We start from the raw sequence: 24,131 nt of genomic DNA, 5'->3' as shown, positions 1-24,131 counted from the left end.
AACACAAAACTGAAGTAAACCTGGTGTTCGTGTTCGTCCGTTAAAGAAAAGAACTTGTCCATGTTCTTCGTTAACTTTCTAGATAAGAGAGAGAGAGAGTATCTTTTAACCTTGAAAATGGTAACATATAATTAAAAAAAATGTTTGGTAAAAAGGCCAAAACTTTTTATATTAATAGATTACCATTTACCTACAAGTGGAGTTTCTTTAACCACATTATGACATGGGATAAAAAATTCTAATTAACGAACGTAAATGAATGAACATATTATCGGACGTTCACAAACATATACAAATGAATGAACACGACCTTATGGAATTAAACAAACGAAGTGTTGTTCACGTTCGTTCGTTATGTTTTTATTGGACAAACAAACATTTGTCAAACATATAGCGAACGAAACGTTGCTTGTGTTCGTTCACTATGCACCAAACCCATGTTTACCACTGAAGGTCTTTGGTTCGAATCTTGACAATAATATTTTCTCTAATCATACCTCAAAAATATTAAATTTATAGCCCGTCTACCGACCAAACCGGCCGGTCATGTGTACATACATTAAATTAAGTTGTGAACACTACTTTATTATTTAGTATGGATTATGCCCTTGGCTTCTACTTATGTGTTGGGCACACGCACTGACGCACACGTTTGCTAATTATAAATTACTAGCATTAGTGCCCGCGCGTTGCGGCGGGGGCACGTCAAAGGTATTTAATGTATTACAAACACAATCTAAATTGCAATCCAACTTTACCAATAAACCACAAACACCGTTAACGCCGTGAAGTCAAACTGTAACAATCAAATAAATGTCTTAAAGGTCAAACTTTGACTACAGAAAGATTACCAACACCAAGTCTAGACTACTGACTGCAAAATTACCTATTAAAGATTTGCAGGCAAAGATATTTGTATATTATCCAAGTTAGTTTCTTGTTTAATTTCCTATAACTTGTAAAAGCTCGTGAGTTAAAAAAAAGAAAAGCAACAGAATAAACAAAATGTTAACAGAGAATCAGAAATGTACCGTATTCAAGTAAGGCCTCCCTTGAATTTGCTGCAAAGTTGAACACACATTTGAAGTATTACCAGGTATCAACATCAAAAAAGTAACAGCAACATGAAGACCAACTAATCTATGCAAGTAAAAAAGAAAATGAAGATAAGATTTGTTTATTCATATACCCTTGGTGATAAGTCGGTGAATACAAAAGGGTTTTTGAAACCTTAGTTTAAGACGGTTTCATGGACTCCTCTCGCATTTTGGCACGTAGTGTGGTAACAGATGGTTTTCCCATTTGCAATCTCAAGTTTCTTATGGATATTTTATCAACAATAGGTGAAATGGCTAAAAAAAATATGAGACAGGTCATTGGTCAAACGGATTAAAATTCGATGTTACAAAACTCAAAACTTAATAGAAAAAAGTGTTTCACGGGCAATCTGAACCGACCCATTTTGACCCAAGCAAAAACTCCTGCATCTGGTCGATTGGCAGTTTGGAAGCTATGATAGAAGTTTGAAAGAAACATTTGTTTCACGCCTACTGAAAGAAAATATAATATTCACATACCGGATTACGTTTCATTTTTTTTAGTTTTTGGATTCATGTTTTTTGTTTAGTTTCCGTCCAGTTTCAGTTTATTCGGTTTTTGGTTTGGGTTTGCTTTCAGTCTTTTAGTTTCGTTTAAGTTTGGTTTCAACTTATTCGGTTTTGTTTCGGTTTAAGTTTTGACTTTTCTTGTTTCTTGTTTCTGTTAGTTTCAATTTTGATTTTGGCCAGTTTCGTTTCAGTTTGATGTTTTTGTTGTTGGTTTGGTTTCCGTTTCAGTTTCCTCTTTTTAATTTTGTTTTAGTCCGGTTTCACTTTATTCGGTTTGTGGATTTAGGTTTTCAGTTTCAGTTCAGATTCATTATTTCGGTTCGTTTTGTTAGATTCATTTCATTTTGGTGGTCATTATTTTTTGGTTTTTGGTTTCGTAGAAACCAAAAAAACTGAAGCCTAAACGAAACCAAATACCGAAACCAGACCAAAACAAATATAAACAACCAAATAAACAAGAATGAACTGAAGCGAGACTTAAAAAATGAAATCGAACCGAAACCGGAAGCTAATAAACTGAAACCAAAGCAAAATAAAACTAAAAAGTAGGAACCACAAAACTGAAACAAAACTAACGAAATTAATCTTACCAAAACGAACTCAAAAATAATAAAGGAAAAAAAAATCTAAAATAGAAAGAAAACAAAAACCAGGAAAAATCAAAACAAAAATGATGTTAAAAACCAAAATAAAAAAAAAGCTAAAACCAAAAGCTGATAGCACTAAACCAATCTGATACAAAACCGAACTGAAAATAAAAATGAAAAAATTAGTTAACTATTCACCCTCACACCTGGCATGGGTGATCCACTTATAATATTATCGGCCTAATGTTTTGAAATACAAGATAATAGTTACACACTTACATGATCAAATAATTCAATTTTTTGCATAACTTCATTAGTAACCTGATAAGGGTTGACTTGATTGGTCTTCATCCTAACAAAAACTAACTTCTATTAGAATTCCAAAATAATCAAACAATGCTATATAATGTAGTACAGTTAAACAGGCCATAACGAAGTACCTAAGCACAAAACGATTCATTTTTGGTATGTGCTGAAACGGACCGGGCCATGGCAAGTTGGATCGACCAACGAACACTTTTTGGTGCCACTTGTGTTATTAATATACTATATTTTAACTACGAATACAAAAACAATATTATTATGATTGACAAACTAAATATTTGAATAAACCAATTTATTTTGTATGCATTAAAAGTTATAACTAACCTTTGGGTGACTTTCAACCCATTTGGCTCATTTTGGTTCTAAAATCGGGGACTGGCCCAAACTGGTTCAGCTTAAAACCAGGGCGGTTTGGTCAAAGAAAGTCAAACATGGTTTTTTGCCTCAACCGGTTAGGGTTGAAACCAATTTTTGAAGGTGAAATAACCGGGTTGAAACCTGTTCGGTTCAGGTTTGACCGGATTAAACCATATTCGGTTCGGGTGTGACCAGGTTAAAACTTGAAACCAGTTTAGTTCGCTTTTGCCACCTTGTAAGCTTCTTTTGTGCCCCAACTCGATAAACGACATATAGTCCATTCAATTTAAAAAAAACATAGCAACAACAAAATTTAAGTAACTTCAGTTAAGGAAAACTTAATTTAATATTCGGATTTTCAGTTGGTACCATGAATGTAAGTTTCTAGCCTCGACTGTAGGAACACCTCCGGAGATAGGCGCTTCCAGCATGACAGGTCTCGCACAAAAAAGTATTTAAAAATATTCATTAGTTACAAAAAACAAATATCCAAAAATTCATCTTGTATGTTTCCTTATCGCAGTTCTCTACGCCAAATTAGTTATGTTAAAGATCTGATTTAAGCTCATTTAACTTACAAGAGATCAAGCTTAGCTTGGCTCATGATTAGTTTTGCATACTCGAGCTTAGCTCATAGCGAGCTTTACTTATAAAAAAGGAGCTCAGTTCGTGATTAGTTTTCAATCTCGAGCTCCGTTCATTTACTATTTATTAATGTGTGTATGCATTTTTTTATTATTTCATTAATATTTTAATCATATACTTTATATAAAACATAATATATATATATGTATAGATAAAGGATCCAATACAATAATCCCTAATCGTACATTACGTACGCGACTCGCATCCCTGTCGATTTCAAATAACACGCGGTGGCAATATTGTAATATTCATCAAATCGTTGCTCCCATCGATTTCGTCCACTTTCAACATGACCGTTCAGCAATCCGTCACCATCCAACGATCCTGTCCACCGTCCACCATCCAATGATTCCGTCCACCGTACACCATCTTCCTCCGTCACGACCTGTTGATAAAATTGACCAATTGAAATTGAAATTGTTAAACTAATTGACCAATTAAACTTTGAAATTGATCCAATTAATCATCAATTTGAAGTTTCAATTGATCAACTTTGAGTTTTGAGTGATGGGTTTTAACTGAGCGTCTAAAGTTTTAAGCGCCATTTTACAGAAACCCAGTTGCAGACGTTCCATATTTTGTTCATATGATCGAATCAATGATCAAATTAACGGTCAATTGACGATAATTATGAGATTATATGAAGTGATTTCAGTGTTCAATTTTATGTTCACAGGTGTTTACTTTTTTGTGTTAGTTTTAGAAAATCAGAACACCCAGAACTTTTTAGAACTTCTAAACTTTATCAGAACTTCTAGACTTTTTTTAACACCTAGAACTTCTAAACTTTATCAGAAATTCTAAACTTTTTTTAACAACCTGAACTTCTTAGAACGTATTAGAAAGTTTTAAAGATGTTCATTGTTTTTTGAACACACAGAACTTCATTGAAAGTATTAGAACGTTTAAAGATGCTTTTTTTTGGTTAGAACGTTTAAAGGTCCAGTTTTGTTTCAGAACGTTTAAACATAATATTTTGAACCCTAATCAAAGCTCGATTGAGTGCGTTATTTCTGCAATTCCATAATTTATTGATGATTCTAAAGCCTCTTACACATCAATTCGATTGATTAAATCATCAATTTTGGTGTTTATTTTGGTCAGAACGTTTTAACTTTGAGCAGAACATTTAAACATGAACCCTAATAATAGCTCAATTAAGTGTGTTAATTTGTATTTTCATAATCGATTGATGATTCTAAAGCCACTTACACATCAATTCGATTGATTAAATCATCAATTTTTGATCAATTTGAAGATTTTTAATGTTCAGGGACGTTCTATTTCAATTTTGGTTTTTGACTTTAGAGATTTCATACTTTAAGCTGTGATTAGAGTTTAGAAATTGGATTAGATTGAGCGACAAGTTCCGAATTTGGATCAGAGTTGATTTGTAATCGACGAATTTTGATTGCGAACTACTGTTGGGTTATTTACGAAATTGCCACCGCGCGTTTTTTAATCAAACGCTCTAGAATGTCGCGTACTTAATGTATGATAAGCCATTATTGTACGTTAACCCACCCCTATATATATGTATATATTACTTTATTTTTATCATGATCAAATAGTTTATAAGTTTATATGATTTTAATAAACTAATAATTTCAAAAAACTTGTTAATACTCACTATGATGGCATTGGCGATGGAGCTTGTTTCCATTAGTTGATTCCAAGTGGCCAACAACACTGCACCTCCAACCAGAGATACATCAAGATAATTTAATCAATTAAGCTTAAGGTGCCAGCATATAATTGCACAAAAAACTCAGATTTTAACAAACTAAAGCTCTAAACAATTAAACAAATGCGCACCATAGAGATGTTCTTTAAAGGAGTCAGTCAATTAATCAGAAAGATGAAGTCCATATGCTCCATATGCTCCATATGCTGATGCATCAACAGATCAACTGCAGGCGATCTTAACCTTGCTCATTTGATATGTCAACAACTTCAAACACAACATAAACAACTCTTCACTGTAATCACTTAAATAATCATAAGTTTGGAGAAATTGTACCCTTCCAAATATGCTTTCGTTATCAGTATCGTGTCCCCTAAAGATGCTGATGTAGTAGTTGACACCATTCGCCACTGCTTATATTCCTAACCGCCTTACATAACATATGCAGGTTAAAACGCACATATTATAAGTCTTGTATTATTATTAAGACTCGAATGGAAGACTAACCTTCCATTGAAATGGTGCCAATAGCACTCTCGCTCGCCTAGACTGCACATACTTCAATGTAGAAACTGAGGTCATATGTTTAGGGCATTCAACCTGCAAAAGGCTATTCAAATTCACAACTTCATTTGACACTAATTAATCTAATAAATAAAACCGAATGCTACCAAATAACAAAGAACACTTGTACTCCTTCCTCTCCTCGCTTTGCCGTGCATGTATGTTGTCCTACCATGAGTCGCACTCTCTGCAACGAAACACAATTAATATAAATTGTCGTACCATAAACAGAGTTTTACTCACGGTGAATGAACTTTAAAGCAGAGGCCACCTATTAAACTGTCACCCAGGGCTGCGACCAGAACCACAAATCGCAAAACTTTAGCAAAAAACCTAATTAAATCTCCAAATACTTCAATACTTTAGCAAAAACAAAAATTATCAATGCAAACAATAATCAACCATCTTTAATCAAGTTAGTAACAAGAATCGAGCATCTAAATTCCATATCAAGCTATAACACCTCAATTCGCTCACGACTACAGTACCATAACCATCATCTAATCATATATCATCCTGGTGACATATATGAATATCACAAACAAAATCACTCGATCTAATGTCAATTGACTGTAACATCATCAGAATCGTTCATGCGGCTAATTGATTTACAAAACAAGGCGAAAAACAAATTTGTATCGCAGAATTGAATCAAATACCTAAATCTGCAAAGATGATTAACCCTAAGCTTGGATTTATATCCACACAAACATACCAAGGAAGGCACGGCTACAACTCTGTCATCAACAATTTCTTTTGAATATTGGTTTTATAGATCCATAGTATTCTTTTTTTATTACTGTGCACGACCCGCTGAACTTTTTTCAGAAACGTAGCCGATCGAGGGCAAGATACCCAAATGTATCGGAAGCAAAATGAACGAAGGCATGTTGAGAAACGCTTTCTCGTGCTTAAATTTTTTTCCTATTTTCGTCTTTAACACAACCTGCCTAGAAACAAACCTGATGTGTGTCCATAAGCCCGATAAGAAGGGACACCTAGTAAGATTCACACAAGCATAGTAATTAACCAAGTTAATGGTTTAGACTTTAATAACTAGAATAACATACTCGTGAGAATTTATGACCGATCACTAGCATAACATGAAGTTCACATTCTTAAGATTTATTCAAACAAGTTTGAATCATATTCGATTATTTAGATAAGACCGTCTTGTTTGTAAAGAGCCAATGGGTTTACCTCGTTATTTTTATAATTCAATAAAAATACATGTTTTATATCATAACTCATAATTCTTTAAAAATAAATGTTTTTTTGTCACATTTTTAAGTAATTTTCTTTGGTACATATACTCGGAGGAGAATGGGGAAGTATTGAAGCTATTGAAGTTTTAAAGTTTTTGGTGATTAATTTATAAATGATGTGCCAGTTACAGAGTTACTTATTATGGCTTAAAGCAATCTCTTAAACCATATATACTTTGATATGTTTTCTGACTAATAATCAAATAAGTAATTTAACTTTTAATGCGAATAAACATGAAATAAGTAATAAATCAAAGACTACTTGTTGATACGAAAAAATTAAAAAAAAAACTATCAAAATAAAAAGGAATAACTTTTTTTTCAAAAAAAAAAAACGAATAGAATTGTTTGAAATAAGGGATAATCTTTGACAAAAGAAAGACAACATATACAATGACTAGCAACTATCTATTTACCAAACACTAGGGAATCTGGAATCGTATAGCATATTTGAAGGAAGAAATGAAAGCACTGAATATGCTAATTCGCTTTATAACGAAATGGTCGGCGGTGAACGAACTATGATATCTTGACCGGACACGTAGCTACATTCACGTTGTACCTTACTAAAATAGGTTATCATGATGTGTCCTGCTTAATACTTAGTCTGATATTCAGACCACCGAATCTTGGTTACCTTGAATTATTTGAATTTTAAGATATTTAAAATCATAATGTTAGAGTTATCGGGCTCGAAACCTTTTTTACTCATAATCCATTTAATTAAATTTAAATTATTGGGCTCAAACTAAAACTATAATATAAAAAAATAAAAATAACAACCAAATGCAAAATAAAAAAAATTGCGTCTGACTGAAAATTCCTCATTGGCTCCTTTCTTTGCGAATATTGAACAAAACTTAAACAATGACCAACCCAACTGGTCATCACTGTTGGTTCGTCGTTGACCACCAGGCTCCTTCACGCAACGTCGTTGACCAAGCCAACCACCAAGAACCAAGCTATGTTTTTTTTCCAGGTTAGGAAAACTTCACGAATCATCGTTTAATTATCAATTATTACGGTATTTGATTTTAATAATATATTATTCTATGTTTAATGTTATAACATTAAGCACCGTTTATAAAAATAGCTTATATATTTCGTTACTCATTAAAGCTATAAGCCTTCTTATTTCAGCTCGGCCTAAGTGTATAAATTTTCGAAAACGGCCCTGAAGCATTATGATCTTAAAATTATAACCTTAATCCTATTCATATAACAACTCTTAACCATAACTAAATTGTTAAATAATAAAGGACTAAATGTGTATAAAGTATAATCCTCAAAAGTTGGGGCCAAATTATTATTATTTTCACCTACCAAAAAATGTGAAGTATTTTTGTTTGAAATTGAGACGCGGTGGTCAATGACTCGTTTAGAAAGTTATTTAAATACCAGTTGAAACTTGAAAGTGGAACTTTCGTTATATGCTTACTTATTCAATATGAAAGCTAACAAATAATTTTTCAATAGACGAGAATAATGAAAACTTATATTCTGTCTTATTATAGGTTTTATTAAGAATCAAATAAGTTATTAACTTATTATATCCTAGATTTTATTGTTGAATTTTTTATTAATTAATTGGAATCTTATTAAAAATAGTTATATTTTCTTCCTTGTGTTATACGTTCATTAACATTAATTGTTTTAAAACGTTTTCATATTTGTAGTTATGACCTAATTAATGCATATCATTAATGTTTAATGACATAATAGAAAAACATTGATACGTTAATAATATTCTTACATCTACCTTATAGTTATAGTTACTCATAGAAAACGCTAGTTGTAACGTTATTTTTATTTGACACATTACTCTTTCATCCACATACTAGTTATACCTATCTAAATAACACAATAAGTGTAGCAAAATTCGAACACTTATTTAATTATTTTCACAACATTGTGCTTTTGTTTATTTTAATGTGAGAAAACTAAGAACGGAAAGGAGTTTGGCCTTAGCAGAGCAACATCTATATCTTACAAGACGAAGAAAAAAATTACCTTGATTTTATCATTTTCATATCGAACCAATAGCTTGTTATAAACCAGATTATACTAGTATAATTACATATAATTTTTTAACGACAAAAGATATCACATGGAAACCTACCATATCCGGGGCTATGTCCAAGGTCGACTTATCGACTGCCATGAGACCGTACCTCCCTGATACGCAGGAACTAGATGGAATCCGTAAACCCTTATCCCCTGTTGAGTTCAAACCCGAGATTAAAACCCTAATTCGTTCATTCACCCAGATATCCAAAATCTAGTTCATTGTAAAAGACAAATTCTCATGAACATTATAATTATATTGTTTCTAGAGTTAATGGCCATTTTCGTCCCTGTGGTTTGCTACTTTCGCCACTTCAGTCCAAAATTTTTAATTTTGTCAATTTAGTCCTCATAGTTTTAAATATTAGCCAATTACGTCCAATCCGTCTAACGGCATCCAGTTATGCCGTTAGTTTAAGGGTAATTTTGTCTTTCTTATTTTAATTTTGAGTTAATGGTCATTTTAGTCCCTGTGGTTTGATATCTTTGCCAATTCAGTCCAAAGTTTGAAAATTTGTCAATTTAATGTTTAGTTTTCTTTTTATTTTTTATGTTTTTTGTTTATAACCCTGAAGAGCATAATTCAAGCCCAAAACCATCGAGCAACCTCAAATACTGGTATGTATTTACTTTATTGTCAACAGTAATCATACCCCCCCTTTATATTTAGTTTCTAGACATTACCTAAATCTTCTCCATGGTGGAATTCAATGGTAAAGTGGTCAAGGTAATTCCCTGAAACCGAATTATACAGAAAAAACTAAAGATTGTTTTGTTGATTAATGTATAATAGTTGATTACGACCCAGATTTTCGTTATGATATGTTAATCTCTAAACCCTAAATATTATGCATTCATCAAAGAAACGATTTTTTGTTTTTTCCGTACAATTCGGTTTCACGGAATTTTTTTGACCACTTTACCATTGAATTCCACCATGGGGGAGAGTTTAGGAACCGTCTAAAAACTAAATACGAGAGGAGGGGGTATGATTACTGTTGTCGACAGAGTAAATGCAGACTTGTTTTGGGCTTGGATAATGCTCTCTAGGGTTATAGAAAAAAAAACTGACTTAAATTGACAAAAGTTCAAACCTTGGACTGAATTGGCAAAAGTATCAAACCACAGGGATGAAAATGACCAATAACTCAAAATAAAAAGGAGAAAGACAAAAATACCCTTAAACTAACGGCATAGTTGGATGCCGTTAGACGGATATGACGTAATTGGCTAATATTTAAAACTATGAGGACTAAATTGACAAAAATACAAATTTTGGACTGAAGTGGCGAAAGTAGCAAACCAGAGGGACGAAAATGGCCATTATATAATATAAAGTAGGAAAGTGAATACAAACTTATTATAAAAATAACTAATAATCACACATTTAAACATGATTATTAATGTACTATATATTATTCATTATTGTACTATTATAGTACAACACATATGACATAATCTTCAACACACACCCTCAGATCTTCAACACACACCCTCAGAATAATTCACACATATGACAAACCCAACCCTACCCACACCCTTCTTGGCTCCTTCCATATCCCCACCTTACTAAGTCAACCAACCCCTCTCTATATATATTCACACCTATACATATATCATCATTCACATAACTTTACTCTTCATCTTCAAACCCATCAACAACACATCTCAAAATAATAATAATAATAATTTTTATTTTCTACATTTTTTTACAAAAACCATAAATAATTTCCAAATGGGTAAAATCTTAACCTTTTTATTTTTCATAATAACATCAAACCTTGTATCATGTTGTTATGCACAAGACTGCAACGGTTATACTTTTTCGAGAAACACAATATACGCCACGTGTGTGAGTTTACCCGTGTTAAACTCACACCTCCACTGGACCCACCACCCGAGTAACAACACTGTCGACGTGGCATTCCGACACACGGGACCCGACACAAACACGTGGGTGGCATGGGCACTTAATATCAACGGTCGTGGCATGATTGGTGCTCAGGCCCTTGTGGGCCTACCTGAATCAAACGGTACGGTTAGGGCCTACACGTCAGCAGTCACGGGTTACAACACCAGGTTGCAACCGAGCGGGTTGAGTTTTGAGGTGACGGGTGTGTCGGGTGAGAGGGTGAATGGTGACGTGGTGGTTTATGGGACGTTGGTGTTGCCAGATGGAGGGACGAGGTTTAATCAGGTGTGGCAGGTAGGCCCCGTGAGAAATGGGGCTCCGGGTGTACATGGGTTGTCGGGTGACAATACCGCGTCTCTTGGGTCCGTGGATTTTAGTAGTGGCCAGACGAGTGCGGGTGGGAGTGTTGGCGGGTCTAGACTTCGCAGGAGGAATGTAAGTTTTTTATTTTTTGTCGGTTAAGTTTTGTACCGGTACCTGTACCCGAAAGTATGAATATTTGTTGATGAAATTGAAAACCCAGGTTAAAAATTTTAAAATTTTTGTGATTTAAGATAAACCCACTAGATTTTTTAGAAAATTTGTTTTTTTATTCATTTGGGGGTTTTCAAGATTATCAAGATTGGTTATGTGTGGTTGATAAAGATTGGGTCTTTGTTGATGAAATTGAAAGCCCAGTTTGGAAAATTGAATATTTTGTGATTTTTATAAGAAGTTTGGTTTTTTTTCATGTGGATTTGAATTTTGATGGTTTACAAGATTAGTTTTGTGTTGTGTGAGTTTATTGTAGGGTTGTGCAAGAAACCGAAAAAACCGAACCGAAACAAAAACTAACGGTTTGGTTTTATGTTTTTGTAAAAACCGAACTAACGGTTCGGTTTTGGTTTTCCATGTAATAAAAATTGAAATAACCAAACCGAACTGAATTCTAAATTTTAATTTTATTATTTTATTTTAAGTAATTTATAAGAATTTATTTAATAAATATGAAACTCAAATATTTTTGGTCAAAAATGTATAATAGTCTATTAGTTAACAATGAACAAAATTATGTATACTTAAATTCATTATTTTTTGCTAACTTTTTTTTTTCGACCTCAAATTTTCAAGCTCAAATGACAAAAACCGAAACCGAATCGAAACCAAAATGGAAACTGAAAAACCGAAACTGAACGGTTTCAAAAAATCCAAAAACCGAAGTTTTGGTTTTAGCCTAAAACCGCACCGAACCACACCGCACCACGCACACCCCTACTTTACTGTTTGATAAAGTTTGGTCTTTGTTGATGAAATTGTTAACCCACTTTAAAATTTTTTGTGATTATGATGACCCACTTGATTGTTTAGTATGGGTCTTTTTCATGTGGGTTTAAATTTTTGCAATTGATCATACAAAAAATTTGGATATTTTCATGTGGTTATGAATATATTGATGGATATTAAGATTTTCAATATTACTTGTGATCATAAAATCTTGATCTTTTTCTTATTGTTTTGAATATTTGTTTGACAGACTCATGGAGTATTGAACGCGGTTAGTTGGGGAGTATTGATGCCCATGGGAGCTATGGCTGCAAGATACTTGAAGGTGTTTACCGTGGCTAACCCCGCTTGGTTTTACATCCATGTCGCAACCCAAACATCGGCCTATATAGTAGGCCGGGTGGGCTACCGGGCTCAAGCTCGGGAGTGACTCAGTTGGAATCACACACGACACTCATCGCAACATTGGGATCATCCTGTTTTCCTTAGCAACACTTCAGGTACACCCTGGTCCATTACTTTAGGTAACATGTACGCGAAAAATGAATTTAGACAGTTAAATTAATTGTTTTGTGGTAAACCTTTGTAGGTTTTCGCTTTGCTTTTGAGGCCGAAGCCGGATAACAAATACAGATTCTATTGGAACATCTACCACCATAGTCTTGGATACTCGATTATTGTTATGAGCATCATTAACGTCTATGAAGGGCTCGATATCTTGGACCCTGAGAAGAAATGGAAGAATGCCTACACCGGCATACTTATTTCTTTGGGAGTTATTACAGTTATTTTGGAAGCTTTGACATGGTTTATTGTTATAAAAAAGAAGAATGAAGATAAGAGGACACACGCAGGAGCTAATGGACTCAACGGTAATGGCCAGTCAGCATAGATGAGTGGTTTATTAAGATGTGTTATGGCTAGGTTTATTTATTTTGAGTGTTATATTCTTTTTTTGAGATTCATGTTTGTGTATATGGATACATTTTCATGTTTATATTGAGGTTTTTGAGTTCTTATTATTTATTAGTTGTTTTGAGTGATTCATGATATTTTTCAGTTCTTATTATTTATATTTGGTATTTATACGATAGCGATTTTGAACCCATTCCGGCTCAGATTGTAGTCAATCGAACCCGAAGTGTGGTTTGTGATGTTAATATTTTAAAAAAACATAACCAAAGAGCTAATTGGTACAACGGTAGTCTCATGACTTTCCTTATTAAATGTCATGGGTTGAGTTTACTTATGTCATGAATTCGTATTACTGATGTCATGAATTCTAACATGGATCTCATTTAGTACCTATATTTTGCATACCACGTAATGGAATAAAGATAAACAAACCAAATTTGGTTCTTATAAAAATTTTTCGATCATAACCAAAAACTGAACTGAATTAAAATAACAAACTAAATTTGAACTTCGCTCGGGTTTCGAGTTTAACAAAATAACTTTTTATTTGGTAATAATTTTTTTTTTCTATTTCTATTTGGTATTTTTTTTACCATTATTTGTAATTGAATTGGGTTTTGGGTTGATAATATTGGATTAGAATTGTAATTTGATTGAGCAATAAACGATAACAAAAACATAATCATTTTTTATTTGGTAAAATCAAAACTTAGATTTTGTGAAACCGAATTACCAATTTGATTTTGGTTTAAGAATGAGCACAAGGCAAAAATTTTAATCCGGTTTGGTTTTAATTGATTTCAGTTCAATTCTGTTTTTAGTCTAATCAATTTTGAGCGAACTAAATCACTAACGAATACTCCAATACTCCAAGAGAACCCTTTTAGGATTCTAAATGGAGTCCTCAACTTCAACTTCAACTTCAACTTCAACTTAATTTATTCTTAATTTAATAAACATTAATAACTTATCAAATTCCACAATTATATATTACGGCGGCGTTTGAACCTAAAACTTCTATGTACTGTTTCATTCGATCTTTTAGGTCCCGACTTCACCTCGACGGTTAGGCCACGATGCCCTATGCGATAGATAGACTCTTGTAACCATGACACCTTTTCTATTTGCTTACTTGAACATAATGTCTTTCTAAAAAAAGGAACTGTTTAATTCCACAAAAGAAAAGTTTTTTTTTTTTTACGAGGCTTCTCTTGAATCTTAAACCGGTTATTGACGATAACCAGTTTTGACGTTTAACCAATAGCCGGTTACAATTAGTGTCACACCCCAACAATTAGTAACCGATATTCCAAAAACCAGTTAACTGGTATTTGCACCACTAAGTTTTTTGAAAAAATCAATAAATCACTAAGTTGTTTTCAAACTCAATCCCAAACATGCTCCAGGCCTTGTAAACCTACTTTTACAACATTGATCCAAACTAAAACCGATCAATAACATGGTATATTACAGACCGGTTTGTAACCGATATTAACCCTAGGTTAGGGACCGGATACCAAAAACCGGTAATAGGTTAACAAGGTTAGCGTTAATGAGGTTAATAATGTTAACCGGTTATTAACCGAACCAAACCAATTACAGAGGTTAGGCGTTTTCCACTCAAAAACCGGTTAGGAACCATAACTAGTTACCTGTATTTGCATCTCTAGGTCTTAAGTGAAGTTTTAATTTCAAACCTTTTTTTTATAAGAAAACTTTCCAAAAAAATTATTCTATATTCTACTATGTTTATAAGATACAAATTTTTTTGTTGCTTTCTTGAGCACATGGAGATAAAAACTGAACCATGTGATACCAAAGACAATGTTTTGCATGTGCAAGGTTAAGTTTTCTTTTTCTACTTTCTTTTTTACTATGTATATCAAAATAGCAAGGTTTCATGTCTTTTATAGTTACTTAGGCTATGTGTAGTGGAGGGACTATAAATGGGGACGAATTGTGACACGTGGCGCCCAGTCAGTAAAAGAGGCGAATTTGTTTTTGAGGTGTAATGGTGTAGGAGCTACAAATTGGGCCCACAGTATTTTTTTTTATTATTTTATTTTTATAATTAAACGAATCAAATAAAAACAATTTCTTCAAATAATTAAATAAAAATGCATTAAAATTAAAAAGAAATACAAAAAAATATATAACTAAAAATATAATAAAACATATAGCTCGGTCGGCGTACATGTTTAGGTTCGGGTCGGGAAATTGAAACGGATAGCTCGGTTGGTTTAAGTTCATCGGGTTCCATTGTAAGTTCACGTTCGGTTGGTTTTGCGAACCATGGTGTTGACCGAAAGGACGGAATGGGTGGTTCGGTTGGTTCGTGTTGTTTCTAGGATTCATTTTGCATATATATATATATATATATATATATATATATATATATATATATATATATATCAAACACACAACATGTATACATATACATATACATATATACACACACACAACACATACATATACATATATATATATATATATATAACACACAACATATATACATATACATATATATATACAATAGTAATATAATAATATATAATATAATAATAATAACCTTCATATCCTCTAGGCGATAATTAAACCCCGCCCCCGTCTCAAATCGCCCATATATCGCCGGGGGGAGGGGGGCGGTGTCTGCGCCCAAATTCGCCCATTTTCGCCACTAACTCACGCCCACTACAGATAGCCTTAAATAAGATAGGAAAGTAGCAATGAGTTTTTGTGTAAACTCATTATGGGTCTTTATTTAATTTCTATTTAGGTAAACTTAGGTTTTTATTCTAAGTTTTGTGTCTTTTTATAAATAATGGGCCAATGTCTATGTAATGGGCCAACACTAATTGCACCACTTTGACCATTTTCAAGATTTTGGTTTATGTGCTTAAGAAACTTGGAGATCAAGAATGATAAAGAGGTGTTTATTTATTCTTAAAAACCATTATGTGCATATTACCTATTGATACAATCATAAGTAACTTTAAGATGTTTGGTTTCAGTGAATATTATTCATGCCAGATGATGCTAATCGCGTTTCTAAATTAATCAATAAGCATCTCGCTTTTTTACTTGTAATCAGTTGATATGTTTTACTCGTTTAATTACTGATATATCGATACAATAAATATCTTAAACTTTAAGGATAATTAAACATGAGTGTATTTTTTAACCCGACAAGAAATCAAGCTCCCCGGTCGATTGAAGATTTGGTTGAGTAACTTCATGCATTTGAGGAACACCATTCAAAACCAAATCCCCCGCTTGCCATACTTGATTAACAACGGACCCGCCTGCAAAGGGGCCCACAGTCGCATAAATAGTAATCTCGTTGTTCAAAAACTCAGCCGAAAGGTCAGAAACCTGAAAGCTAAGATCTGTGGGTTGCATTAACGGGCTGTAACTAGTTATCATTGTTGGATATACTGTCACACTCCCATTATTGTTCACAAACGCCACCAATGCTTCCGACCCCACCATACCTATCTGGTTCGGGTTGATGGCCCACGCAACCCAACCGCCGGCTCCTTGTCGGGCTTGATACGCGATCTGGGCCACACCCATGGTTGAGTTGTAGGCCCAATAAAGCTGGGATGATAAATGTGGAAGATCTTTGCAAAAAGTGTAGACTCCTTTAGATGCTAATCTATGATCTGAACATCCTAAAGCATATGATATATTAAAATGAGACGAAAGAAAATATGAAATTAGAATAAGGGTATAAGTTATTATTATAGCCATTAATAGAATAATAATATTATTGAGTTAAGTGAATTTATATATATGCATAGTAAATTATATGTAGGAATGTCATGAAATTCTTATTTCTTATACTAGTATATAGAAGGTGTATCATGTGTGATGAACCAACTAGAGGGTGTAAATGTGTGACATTTATTTAGTAAAAAAAAACATTTAGATATTAATCTTATGATTTTTACATAAAATCACATTCATATAAAATGTGTATCACCAATGTCATAAAAATCGCTAGTCGTTAGTCGGGCGGTAAATTGAGGATAGCAATTAGTTAGGATTAATCGGGATTAATTGAATCGGACTTCAATATAATTTTTAGTTTTATACATATAGACACACATTTTTATGTGTAATTTTCAGATTTATATATACACATATACATTTTGGCCGAAATGTTATTAGAAACCGCTGAATTTGGCCAGAATCTCGTTGGAAACCGCCGATTTTGGCCAGAACCTCGCCAGAGAACTTTGACTAAGTTCGATTAATCGCGATTTTGGCCGGATTTGACCATTGACCGATTAATTGTCCGACTAGCACAAATTTAATCATTAGGGTGGAGACTAACGATTAATCAGGGATTAATCAGCGTCTAGTCGAGATTTTTGCCACTGTGTATCACTACTGATGTTTTGGTTTCTGTATTTTTATAACTAGTTGGATTATGTTACAAACATTTTTTAAAATTTTATTATTCAATAACATGGACTATTAAGATCTTAAAAAATAAAAACAAAAAGTCCAACTCGTAGGCAGTTTTCAAGCCCCAATATGCACAAAGGTCAACATAGTTGAAACTTAAACTGTTCATTTATGATTTTTCAGACATTATTTTCAAAGACTTCAAGTTTCCAAACTCTTCGGTGTTTATTTTTCAAACTCTACACTATTCCATACCTTTCTTCTATTCAAAAAATAATAATAAATTAATAATATACAATAGTGGTTTGAAGGTTTGGGTTCTCAAGTGAAGACCTAAGTTTGATTCTCACATGTATTATTTTGGATGAATATTGACAATGAAGGATTTGAGCTATGTATTGCGAAGTTGTCAGTTCGGATCCGTAGCTCACCCGGGTTTTCGTCCCACCGTGTGTTACGCTGGAGAGTTCTGCTCTTGTGACATCACAACGACTGTCAAGTGACAGCCGGCGGTGTAGTTTCCTGGGAGAAAGCTCAAGCCAAACTCTGAAGTCAGCGTGAGCCCGATTAAAACAACATTGTCTGACTAGAGTGTGGCAACAAGGCTCTCCAAACTAGAAAGTACGATGTCTTAAACATAAAAAAAGAAAGTCGTAATTCTAAAAAAACTAATCAAAATATATATAAATAAATGGCCGGGAAAATAAGTTTAAAACTTAACTGAATTCAGGCACAGTCATAACTTTTTGGAGTGTCAAAACTGAATTCAGGTACGGTCAAAACTGATAAATGGTCGGTTCCGGTTGTAGTGAGCGGCTGTTTTTGACAAGTTTTGGGGGTTATGTCCTTTTTGGAGTGACATTGTGTTGTTTTTTTTTGCTGGCGGTCTTTGTTTTTTGTTGGTGTATTGATGGGTTTAGTTTCTTGCTAGCGTTTTTTCTAATAAATTTCATTTTATTGGTCGTTAAAAAAAAAGGCTATGTCTTAACTAATTATTGGTTTGGTTTACTAATGTTTGACCAAATATTATCATGTTTAAGTGTACATGTATTGAACAAGTATCACCATGTTTGAACATTTATCGATCTATAACTAACTTTGACCAACTACTTTGATCATTCATGGATATTTTGACCAAGTACCAATGTGTGGTATGGGCATATCAACATATTTGATTAGTCTTGGGCAATGTTTAACCTACATTATTTTCACTAACTTTGGCAATGGTTATAAGTTGAAGTCATGCTAAACCAATTATAGGTACGACTTGATCAAGTATTTACTACAATGTTTGATCAATTATGCCATATTTCACTATCACCACATTTGACCGATTAGCGTTGAGTATGACTACGTTGATCAAATATCAGTATGTTAACCAATAGAGTAAACTGCGGTTTCCGTCCCTATTTTTTGTTTAAATCCGCGGTTTTAGTCCAGCAGTTCTAAATTTGCGATTTCGTCCATGTGGTTTCATTTCACTGGCAATTAAACTCGACACACTAACCCTGTTAAGTTTGGCCGTTAAACCCAATATTAACTATGTTTAATGTATCGTTATGTTTGACTAAATATAACCATGTTAAACTAGTTATAACTAATCTCAAACCTAATATCAAAGTGTTGTTAGAACATATCATGAATCACTCAAACAAGCCAATAAAGAACTAGAAATACCTCAATATAATCAAGAAAAAGTATACATATACATACATAAATCTAAAAAAAAAAAAAGAATATAAAAACAATCAAAATTAATAACCATCTAACCATAAAACATTAAACCATCATAACAACCCACTCATCTAAGCATGTCCATTGACTCCGTTAGTTCCTGCGTGTGTCCTTTTATCTTCACTCTTCCTCTTTATAACAATAAACCATGTCAAAGCTTCCAAAATAACTGTAATAACTCCCAAAGAAATAAGTATGCCGGTGTACGCATTCTTCCATTTCTTCTCCGGGTCCAAGATATCGAGCCCTTCGTAGACGTTAATAATGCTCAGAATAATAATCGAGTATCCAAGAGTATGGTGGTAGATGTTCCAGTAGAATCTGTATTTGTTATCCGGCTTCGGCCTCAAAAGCAAAGCGAAAACCTAAGTTTACCACAAAAAAATAAATTCGACCGTCTTAATTCATTGTTCGGGTACATGTTACCTAAGGTTGTGGACTTTATAGGGTGTGTACCTGAAGTGTTGCAAAAGAAAACAAGATGATCCCGATGTTGCGATGTTTATCGTATTGGATTCCGCTGGAGTCACTCCCGAGCTTGAGCCCGGTGGCCCACCCGGCTACACCTACTATATAGGCTGACATTTGAGTTGCAACATGGATGTAAAACCAAGCGGGGTTAGCCACGGTAAACACCTTCAAGTATCTTGCAGCCATAGCTCCCATGGGCATCAATACTCCCCAACTAACCGCATTCAATACTCCATGAGTCTGTAACTCAATAACTTAAAACCATAAGATATAGATCCAAATTTGTTATGACAATTTAGTCGGTTTGCGATTTCATCAACAAAGATCGAATCTTTATTAAGCAATAAACATACATAATGATCTTGATAACCATCAATATTAAAATCCATGGGTGTGCATGAAACCGAAAAAACTAATTTGAAATCATACAAAAGCCGAGATTTGGTTTTATGTTTTCGTTGAAATCGAACTTTCAGTTCGGTTTTGGTTTTGCGTGTAACCAAAACCGAACAGAAGTTACAGTTTTATATTTTTTTTATTTAAAACTTTTATAAATTTATGATAGTTAATATACAGTTTAACCAAAATATATATAGTCGATTATTAACAAATAAAAATATTTAGGCTCAAAATCAATATTTTCGTCCAACTTTTTTCGGCACAAATGGCGAAACCAAAGCTGAACCAAGCGCAAAATAAAAATCGAGAAAATCGAAAACTTATAATTTTCAAAAACCTAAAAACTAACATTTCGACTGTTGGTTCGGTTTGAGCCTAAAACCGGACCATTCAGTTTTAGCCTAAAACCGAACCATGTACACCCCTATTCAAAACCATACCAAAAAAATCCATTTTTTTTTTGACAATCAAGTGGGGTTTATCTTTAGTTGAAAATTTTTCACCTTTTCAAAGTGGGTTGGTGATTCTTATTCCATTAACAAAAATCAAATCTTTATTAACCAATAAACACTTAACACACACACACACACACACACACAAGTAATCTTTGAAAATCTTGATTACAATCACATCAATCCAAACCCACATGAAAAGACCCAAAATTCTTTTTAACAATCAAATGGATTTATCTTTAATCACAAAAATATTCAATTTTTCAAACTTGGTTTTCAATTTCATCAACAAAGACACAACCAATCTTGATAATCTTGAAAACCCCCGAATGAATAAAAAACAATTTTTCTAAAAAAAATTCAAGTGGATTTATCTTAAATCACAAAAAATTTAAAATTTTTAACCTGGGTTTTCAATTTCATCAACAAACATCCGTGCTTTCGGATACAGGTACTGGTACGAAACCAAACAAACAAAAAATTCAAAAACTTACATTCCTCCTGCGGAATCTAGACCCGCCAACACTCCCACCCGCACTCGTCTGGCCACTACTAAAATCCACGGACCCAAGAGACGCGGTATTGTCACCCGACAACCCATGTACACGCGGAGCCCCATTACTCACGGGGCCCACCTGCCACACCTGATTAAACCTCGTCCCTCCACCTGGCAACACCAACGTCCCATAAACCACCACGTCACCATTCACCCTCTCACCCGACACACCCGTCACCTCAAAACTCAACCCGCTCGGTTGCAACCCGGTGTTGTAACCCGTGACTGCTGACGTGTAGGCCCTAACCGTACCGTTTGATTCAGGTAGGCCCACAAGGGCCTGAGCACCAATCATGCCACGACCGTTGATATTAAGTGCCCATGCCACCCACGTGTTTGTGTCGGGTCCCGTGTGTCGGAATGCCACGTCGACAGTGTTGTTACTCGGGTGGTGGGTCCAGTGGAGGTGTGAGTTTAACACGGGTAAACTCACACACGTGGCGTATATTGTGTTTCTCGAAAAAGTATAACCGTTGCAGGCTTGTGCATAACAACATGATACAAGGTTTGATGTTATTATGAAAAATAAAAAGGTTAAGATTTTACCCATTTGGAAATTATTTATGGTTTTTGTAAAAAAATGTAGAAAATAAAAATTATTATTATTATTATTTTGAGATGTGTTGTTGATGGGTTTGAAGATGAAGAGTAAAGTTATGTGAATGATGATATATGTATAGGTGTGAATATATATAGAGGGGTTGGTTGACTTAGTAAGGTGGGGATATGGAAGGAGACAAGAAGGTATGAGATATTATAAAATAATATAATCGTGTTAATTAATAAATATATTATGTGTTTTGTTGCTAAAAAGATAGAATAAGACTCGATAGATGTTTTGGTTGGAAGAATTTTGTGTTCACACGGACGGAAGCTTCTACATAATTAATAACGGGTAAAACCTAGGCGGTGGTAAACTTAAGTGTTGGGTTGGTTTGGTTACGTGCATGATTGTACTAGAACTAAAACCAAAATGTTGACGATTATTGGGTCTGTAAACCCAGACGGTGTTAAAACCCAAGCGTTATCGGTCTCGGACTCTCGGTCATTGAGGCAGTAACTCGATATGAATACGATCAGTTTTGGTTATGTTTGTTACAATACATGAGCTAAAAGACGGGAAAAACATAAAAATTAAGGCGGGTCAATGGAGTGGCGTCGGTTAGTAAACTCGGACGTTGGTAAAACCCGAGCGTTTTCATTCTCGAGCATTGAGGTTGTAAGTCTACGCAAATTCGGTTGGTTTTTGTCATGTTCGTTATCGTACTGAAATAAAAACAAACAAAAATTTTTTTGACCATTCTTGATTAGCTAAATCACATAAAGCATAGAGGTTGTGTTCATTGTGTGTTATCATTTCCTCAATGAACAAACATGAACAAAAGATTTCGTTTAGTAAATTGTTCATAACCCGTTCGTTTGTCTAATAAAAGCTTAACGAACAAACATGAACAAGACGTTGTTCGCTTCAATGCATTTACACCCTTACACGTGGCTATCACCATGGAGGTCCCATGTGGCCGAATCCAAACCAAACTAATTTAGAATTGTATACCTTTCAACTAGCATTTAACCATATAGCGTAACTGTTATAAAATATCTCATCGATGGTAATTAACCTTAAAACATTCAATGTTTGTGCGATCTTCCGTTTTGATCCGTTAACGCTCAAACAAAGGAAAAACTTATTAAATAACAAACACAATTTTTTATCCGTTTATGCTTAACTAAGGAAGGATTTATTAAATAACAAACTCAATTAAAATTAATTACTTTATTAGAGGTTATACCTTCTAAAAAATATATCATTAAACATTTAAACCTTATTATTAAACTTCTCTATTTGTGACATGTAATGTGACATAGTAAAATATATATTAAGCCTCCTCATAAAAGAAAGTTGATATTTAATAAACTGAAAATAAGAACATTAGTTACACTAGTACAGAAGGGAGCAGAAGGTGCGATGGGTGAAAGCCGGAAGGTGCGGTTCATGTAGTTAACCGCACCTCTTGAAAATGTTTTAATTTTAAATAAAAGTGAGAGCTGATGATGCGGTTGGGGAACCAATTTTAAAATTTTTGTAATTCTGAATAAAACAAATAGTTGAAGGTGCGGTTGAACCACAATGAAAATGTTAAACCCAAACTATTTCTTGCCAAAATAGTTTTCTTGCCAAAAAAGTCTGCTATTAGGAGATTTTTAGGGGATTAGCAGACTTTGTATATATTTGGAGCTAGAATGACATGAATTGCTGTTTTAAGTATGCTCACAAGGTGTTCGATGAAATGCTTATGACATCATTATGTTGTTTTCTTGCCAAAAAGTATGCTATTAGGAGATTTTTAGGGGATTAGCAGACTTATTAGATGATTTATCTGGTGTTTATTTGATTTGTAAAGTTAGGTACCCGTGTAAGATCTATGATTATTATCTTATACTTGACTTTTTATATAACTATATGTCATCTTATACTTGACCTTTTATATAACTATATGTCATGTGTTGGAATATATAGTGGTTACCGAACACATTCATTTTCTTATTGAACACACTCGCATATAAATTTAAGCTTCATCTTCTTAATGTAACGTTATGTTTGTTAGGTGATTTCTACGGTTTGGAGGGCTGCAAGAATGAAGACATCGGTTCGGGTTGCAAGAATGAAGACGTTGGTTTGGGTTGCAAGAATGATGACGTTGGTTTGGGTTGCAAGAATGAAGACGTTAGTTCGGGTTGTAAGAATGAAGACTTAAAAACGACCTTAAAAGTTGAAACACTAGTATATTGGTAAGAGTGAAGATCCTAACCTTGTATATTTGTGTTACAAACTTACAATGATACCTTTTTTTTTTTAAAAAACCTTTTATTTTGTATATTATGTTTATTGGGTTTTTTGGAAATTTCTACTGGGATTATATA

At 33.7% G+C, this 24,131-nt stretch overlaps 1 protein-coding gene and 2 pseudogenes across 2 annotated transcripts; 1 reads left to right on the top strand and 2 right to left on the bottom strand.

Moving 5' to 3' along the window:
* The first annotated feature begins 10,798 nt into the window (after window positions 1-10,798).
* On the top strand, window positions 10,799-13,298 carry LOC143560261 (cytochrome b561 and DOMON domain-containing protein At5g35735-like; annotated as a pseudogene). Its single transcript, XR_013140090.1, has 3 exons — window positions 10,799-11,444; window positions 12,523-12,772; window positions 12,862-13,298. The product of XR_013140090.1 is annotated as a cytochrome b561 and DOMON domain-containing protein At5g35735-like (transcript).
* Window positions 13,299-16,364: 3,066 nt separating this feature from the next.
* On the bottom strand, window positions 16,365-16,760 carry LOC143560268 (cytochrome b561 and DOMON domain-containing protein At5g47530 pseudogene; annotated as a pseudogene).
* A 2,499-nt stretch (window positions 16,761-19,259) lies between these two features.
* Window positions 19,260-21,793, bottom strand: LOC143560260 (cytochrome b561 and DOMON domain-containing protein At5g35735-like). The gene is made up of 3 exons (XM_077048599.1): window positions 21,148-21,793; window positions 19,788-20,042; window positions 19,260-19,696 (listed from the first exon to the last, which is right to left on the bottom strand). Exons 1-3 carry the CDS (start codon window positions 21,757-21,759, stop codon window positions 19,403-19,405), a joined length of 1,161 nt encoding a protein of 386 aa, XP_076904714.1. The 5' UTR covers window positions 21,760-21,793; the 3' UTR covers window positions 19,260-19,402.
* Between the last annotated feature and the right edge of the window lie 2,338 nt (window positions 21,794-24,131).

The sequence above is a fragment of the Bidens hawaiensis genome, unplaced genomic scaffold (assembly GCF_021521415.1).
Source record: "Bidens hawaiensis isolate Kalapana, Puna unplaced genomic scaffold, B.hawaiensis_p1.1 tig00020321_1, whole genome shotgun sequence".
Classification (NCBI taxonomy): Eukaryota; Viridiplantae; Streptophyta; class Magnoliopsida; order Asterales; family Asteraceae; genus Bidens; species Bidens hawaiensis.
This window is presented reverse-complemented; position numbering and strand designations above follow the sequence as displayed.

Bases quoted from the DNA above. Each gene is read 5' to 3' on its own strand.
- LOC143560260 (XM_077048599.1), bottom strand. From the start codon at position 21,759: ATGGGTAAAATCTTAACCTTTTTATTTTTCATAATAACATCAAACCTT. The intron at 20,043-21,147 runs GTAAGTTTTTGA...ATTGAGTTACAG, and splicing joins CTAGATTCCGCAGGAGGAAT to ACTCATGGAGTATTGAATGC. The intron at 19,697-19,787 runs GTACACACCCTA...TGGTAAACTTAG, and splicing joins TTTCTTTTGCAACACTTCAG to GTTTTCGCTTTGCTTTTGAG.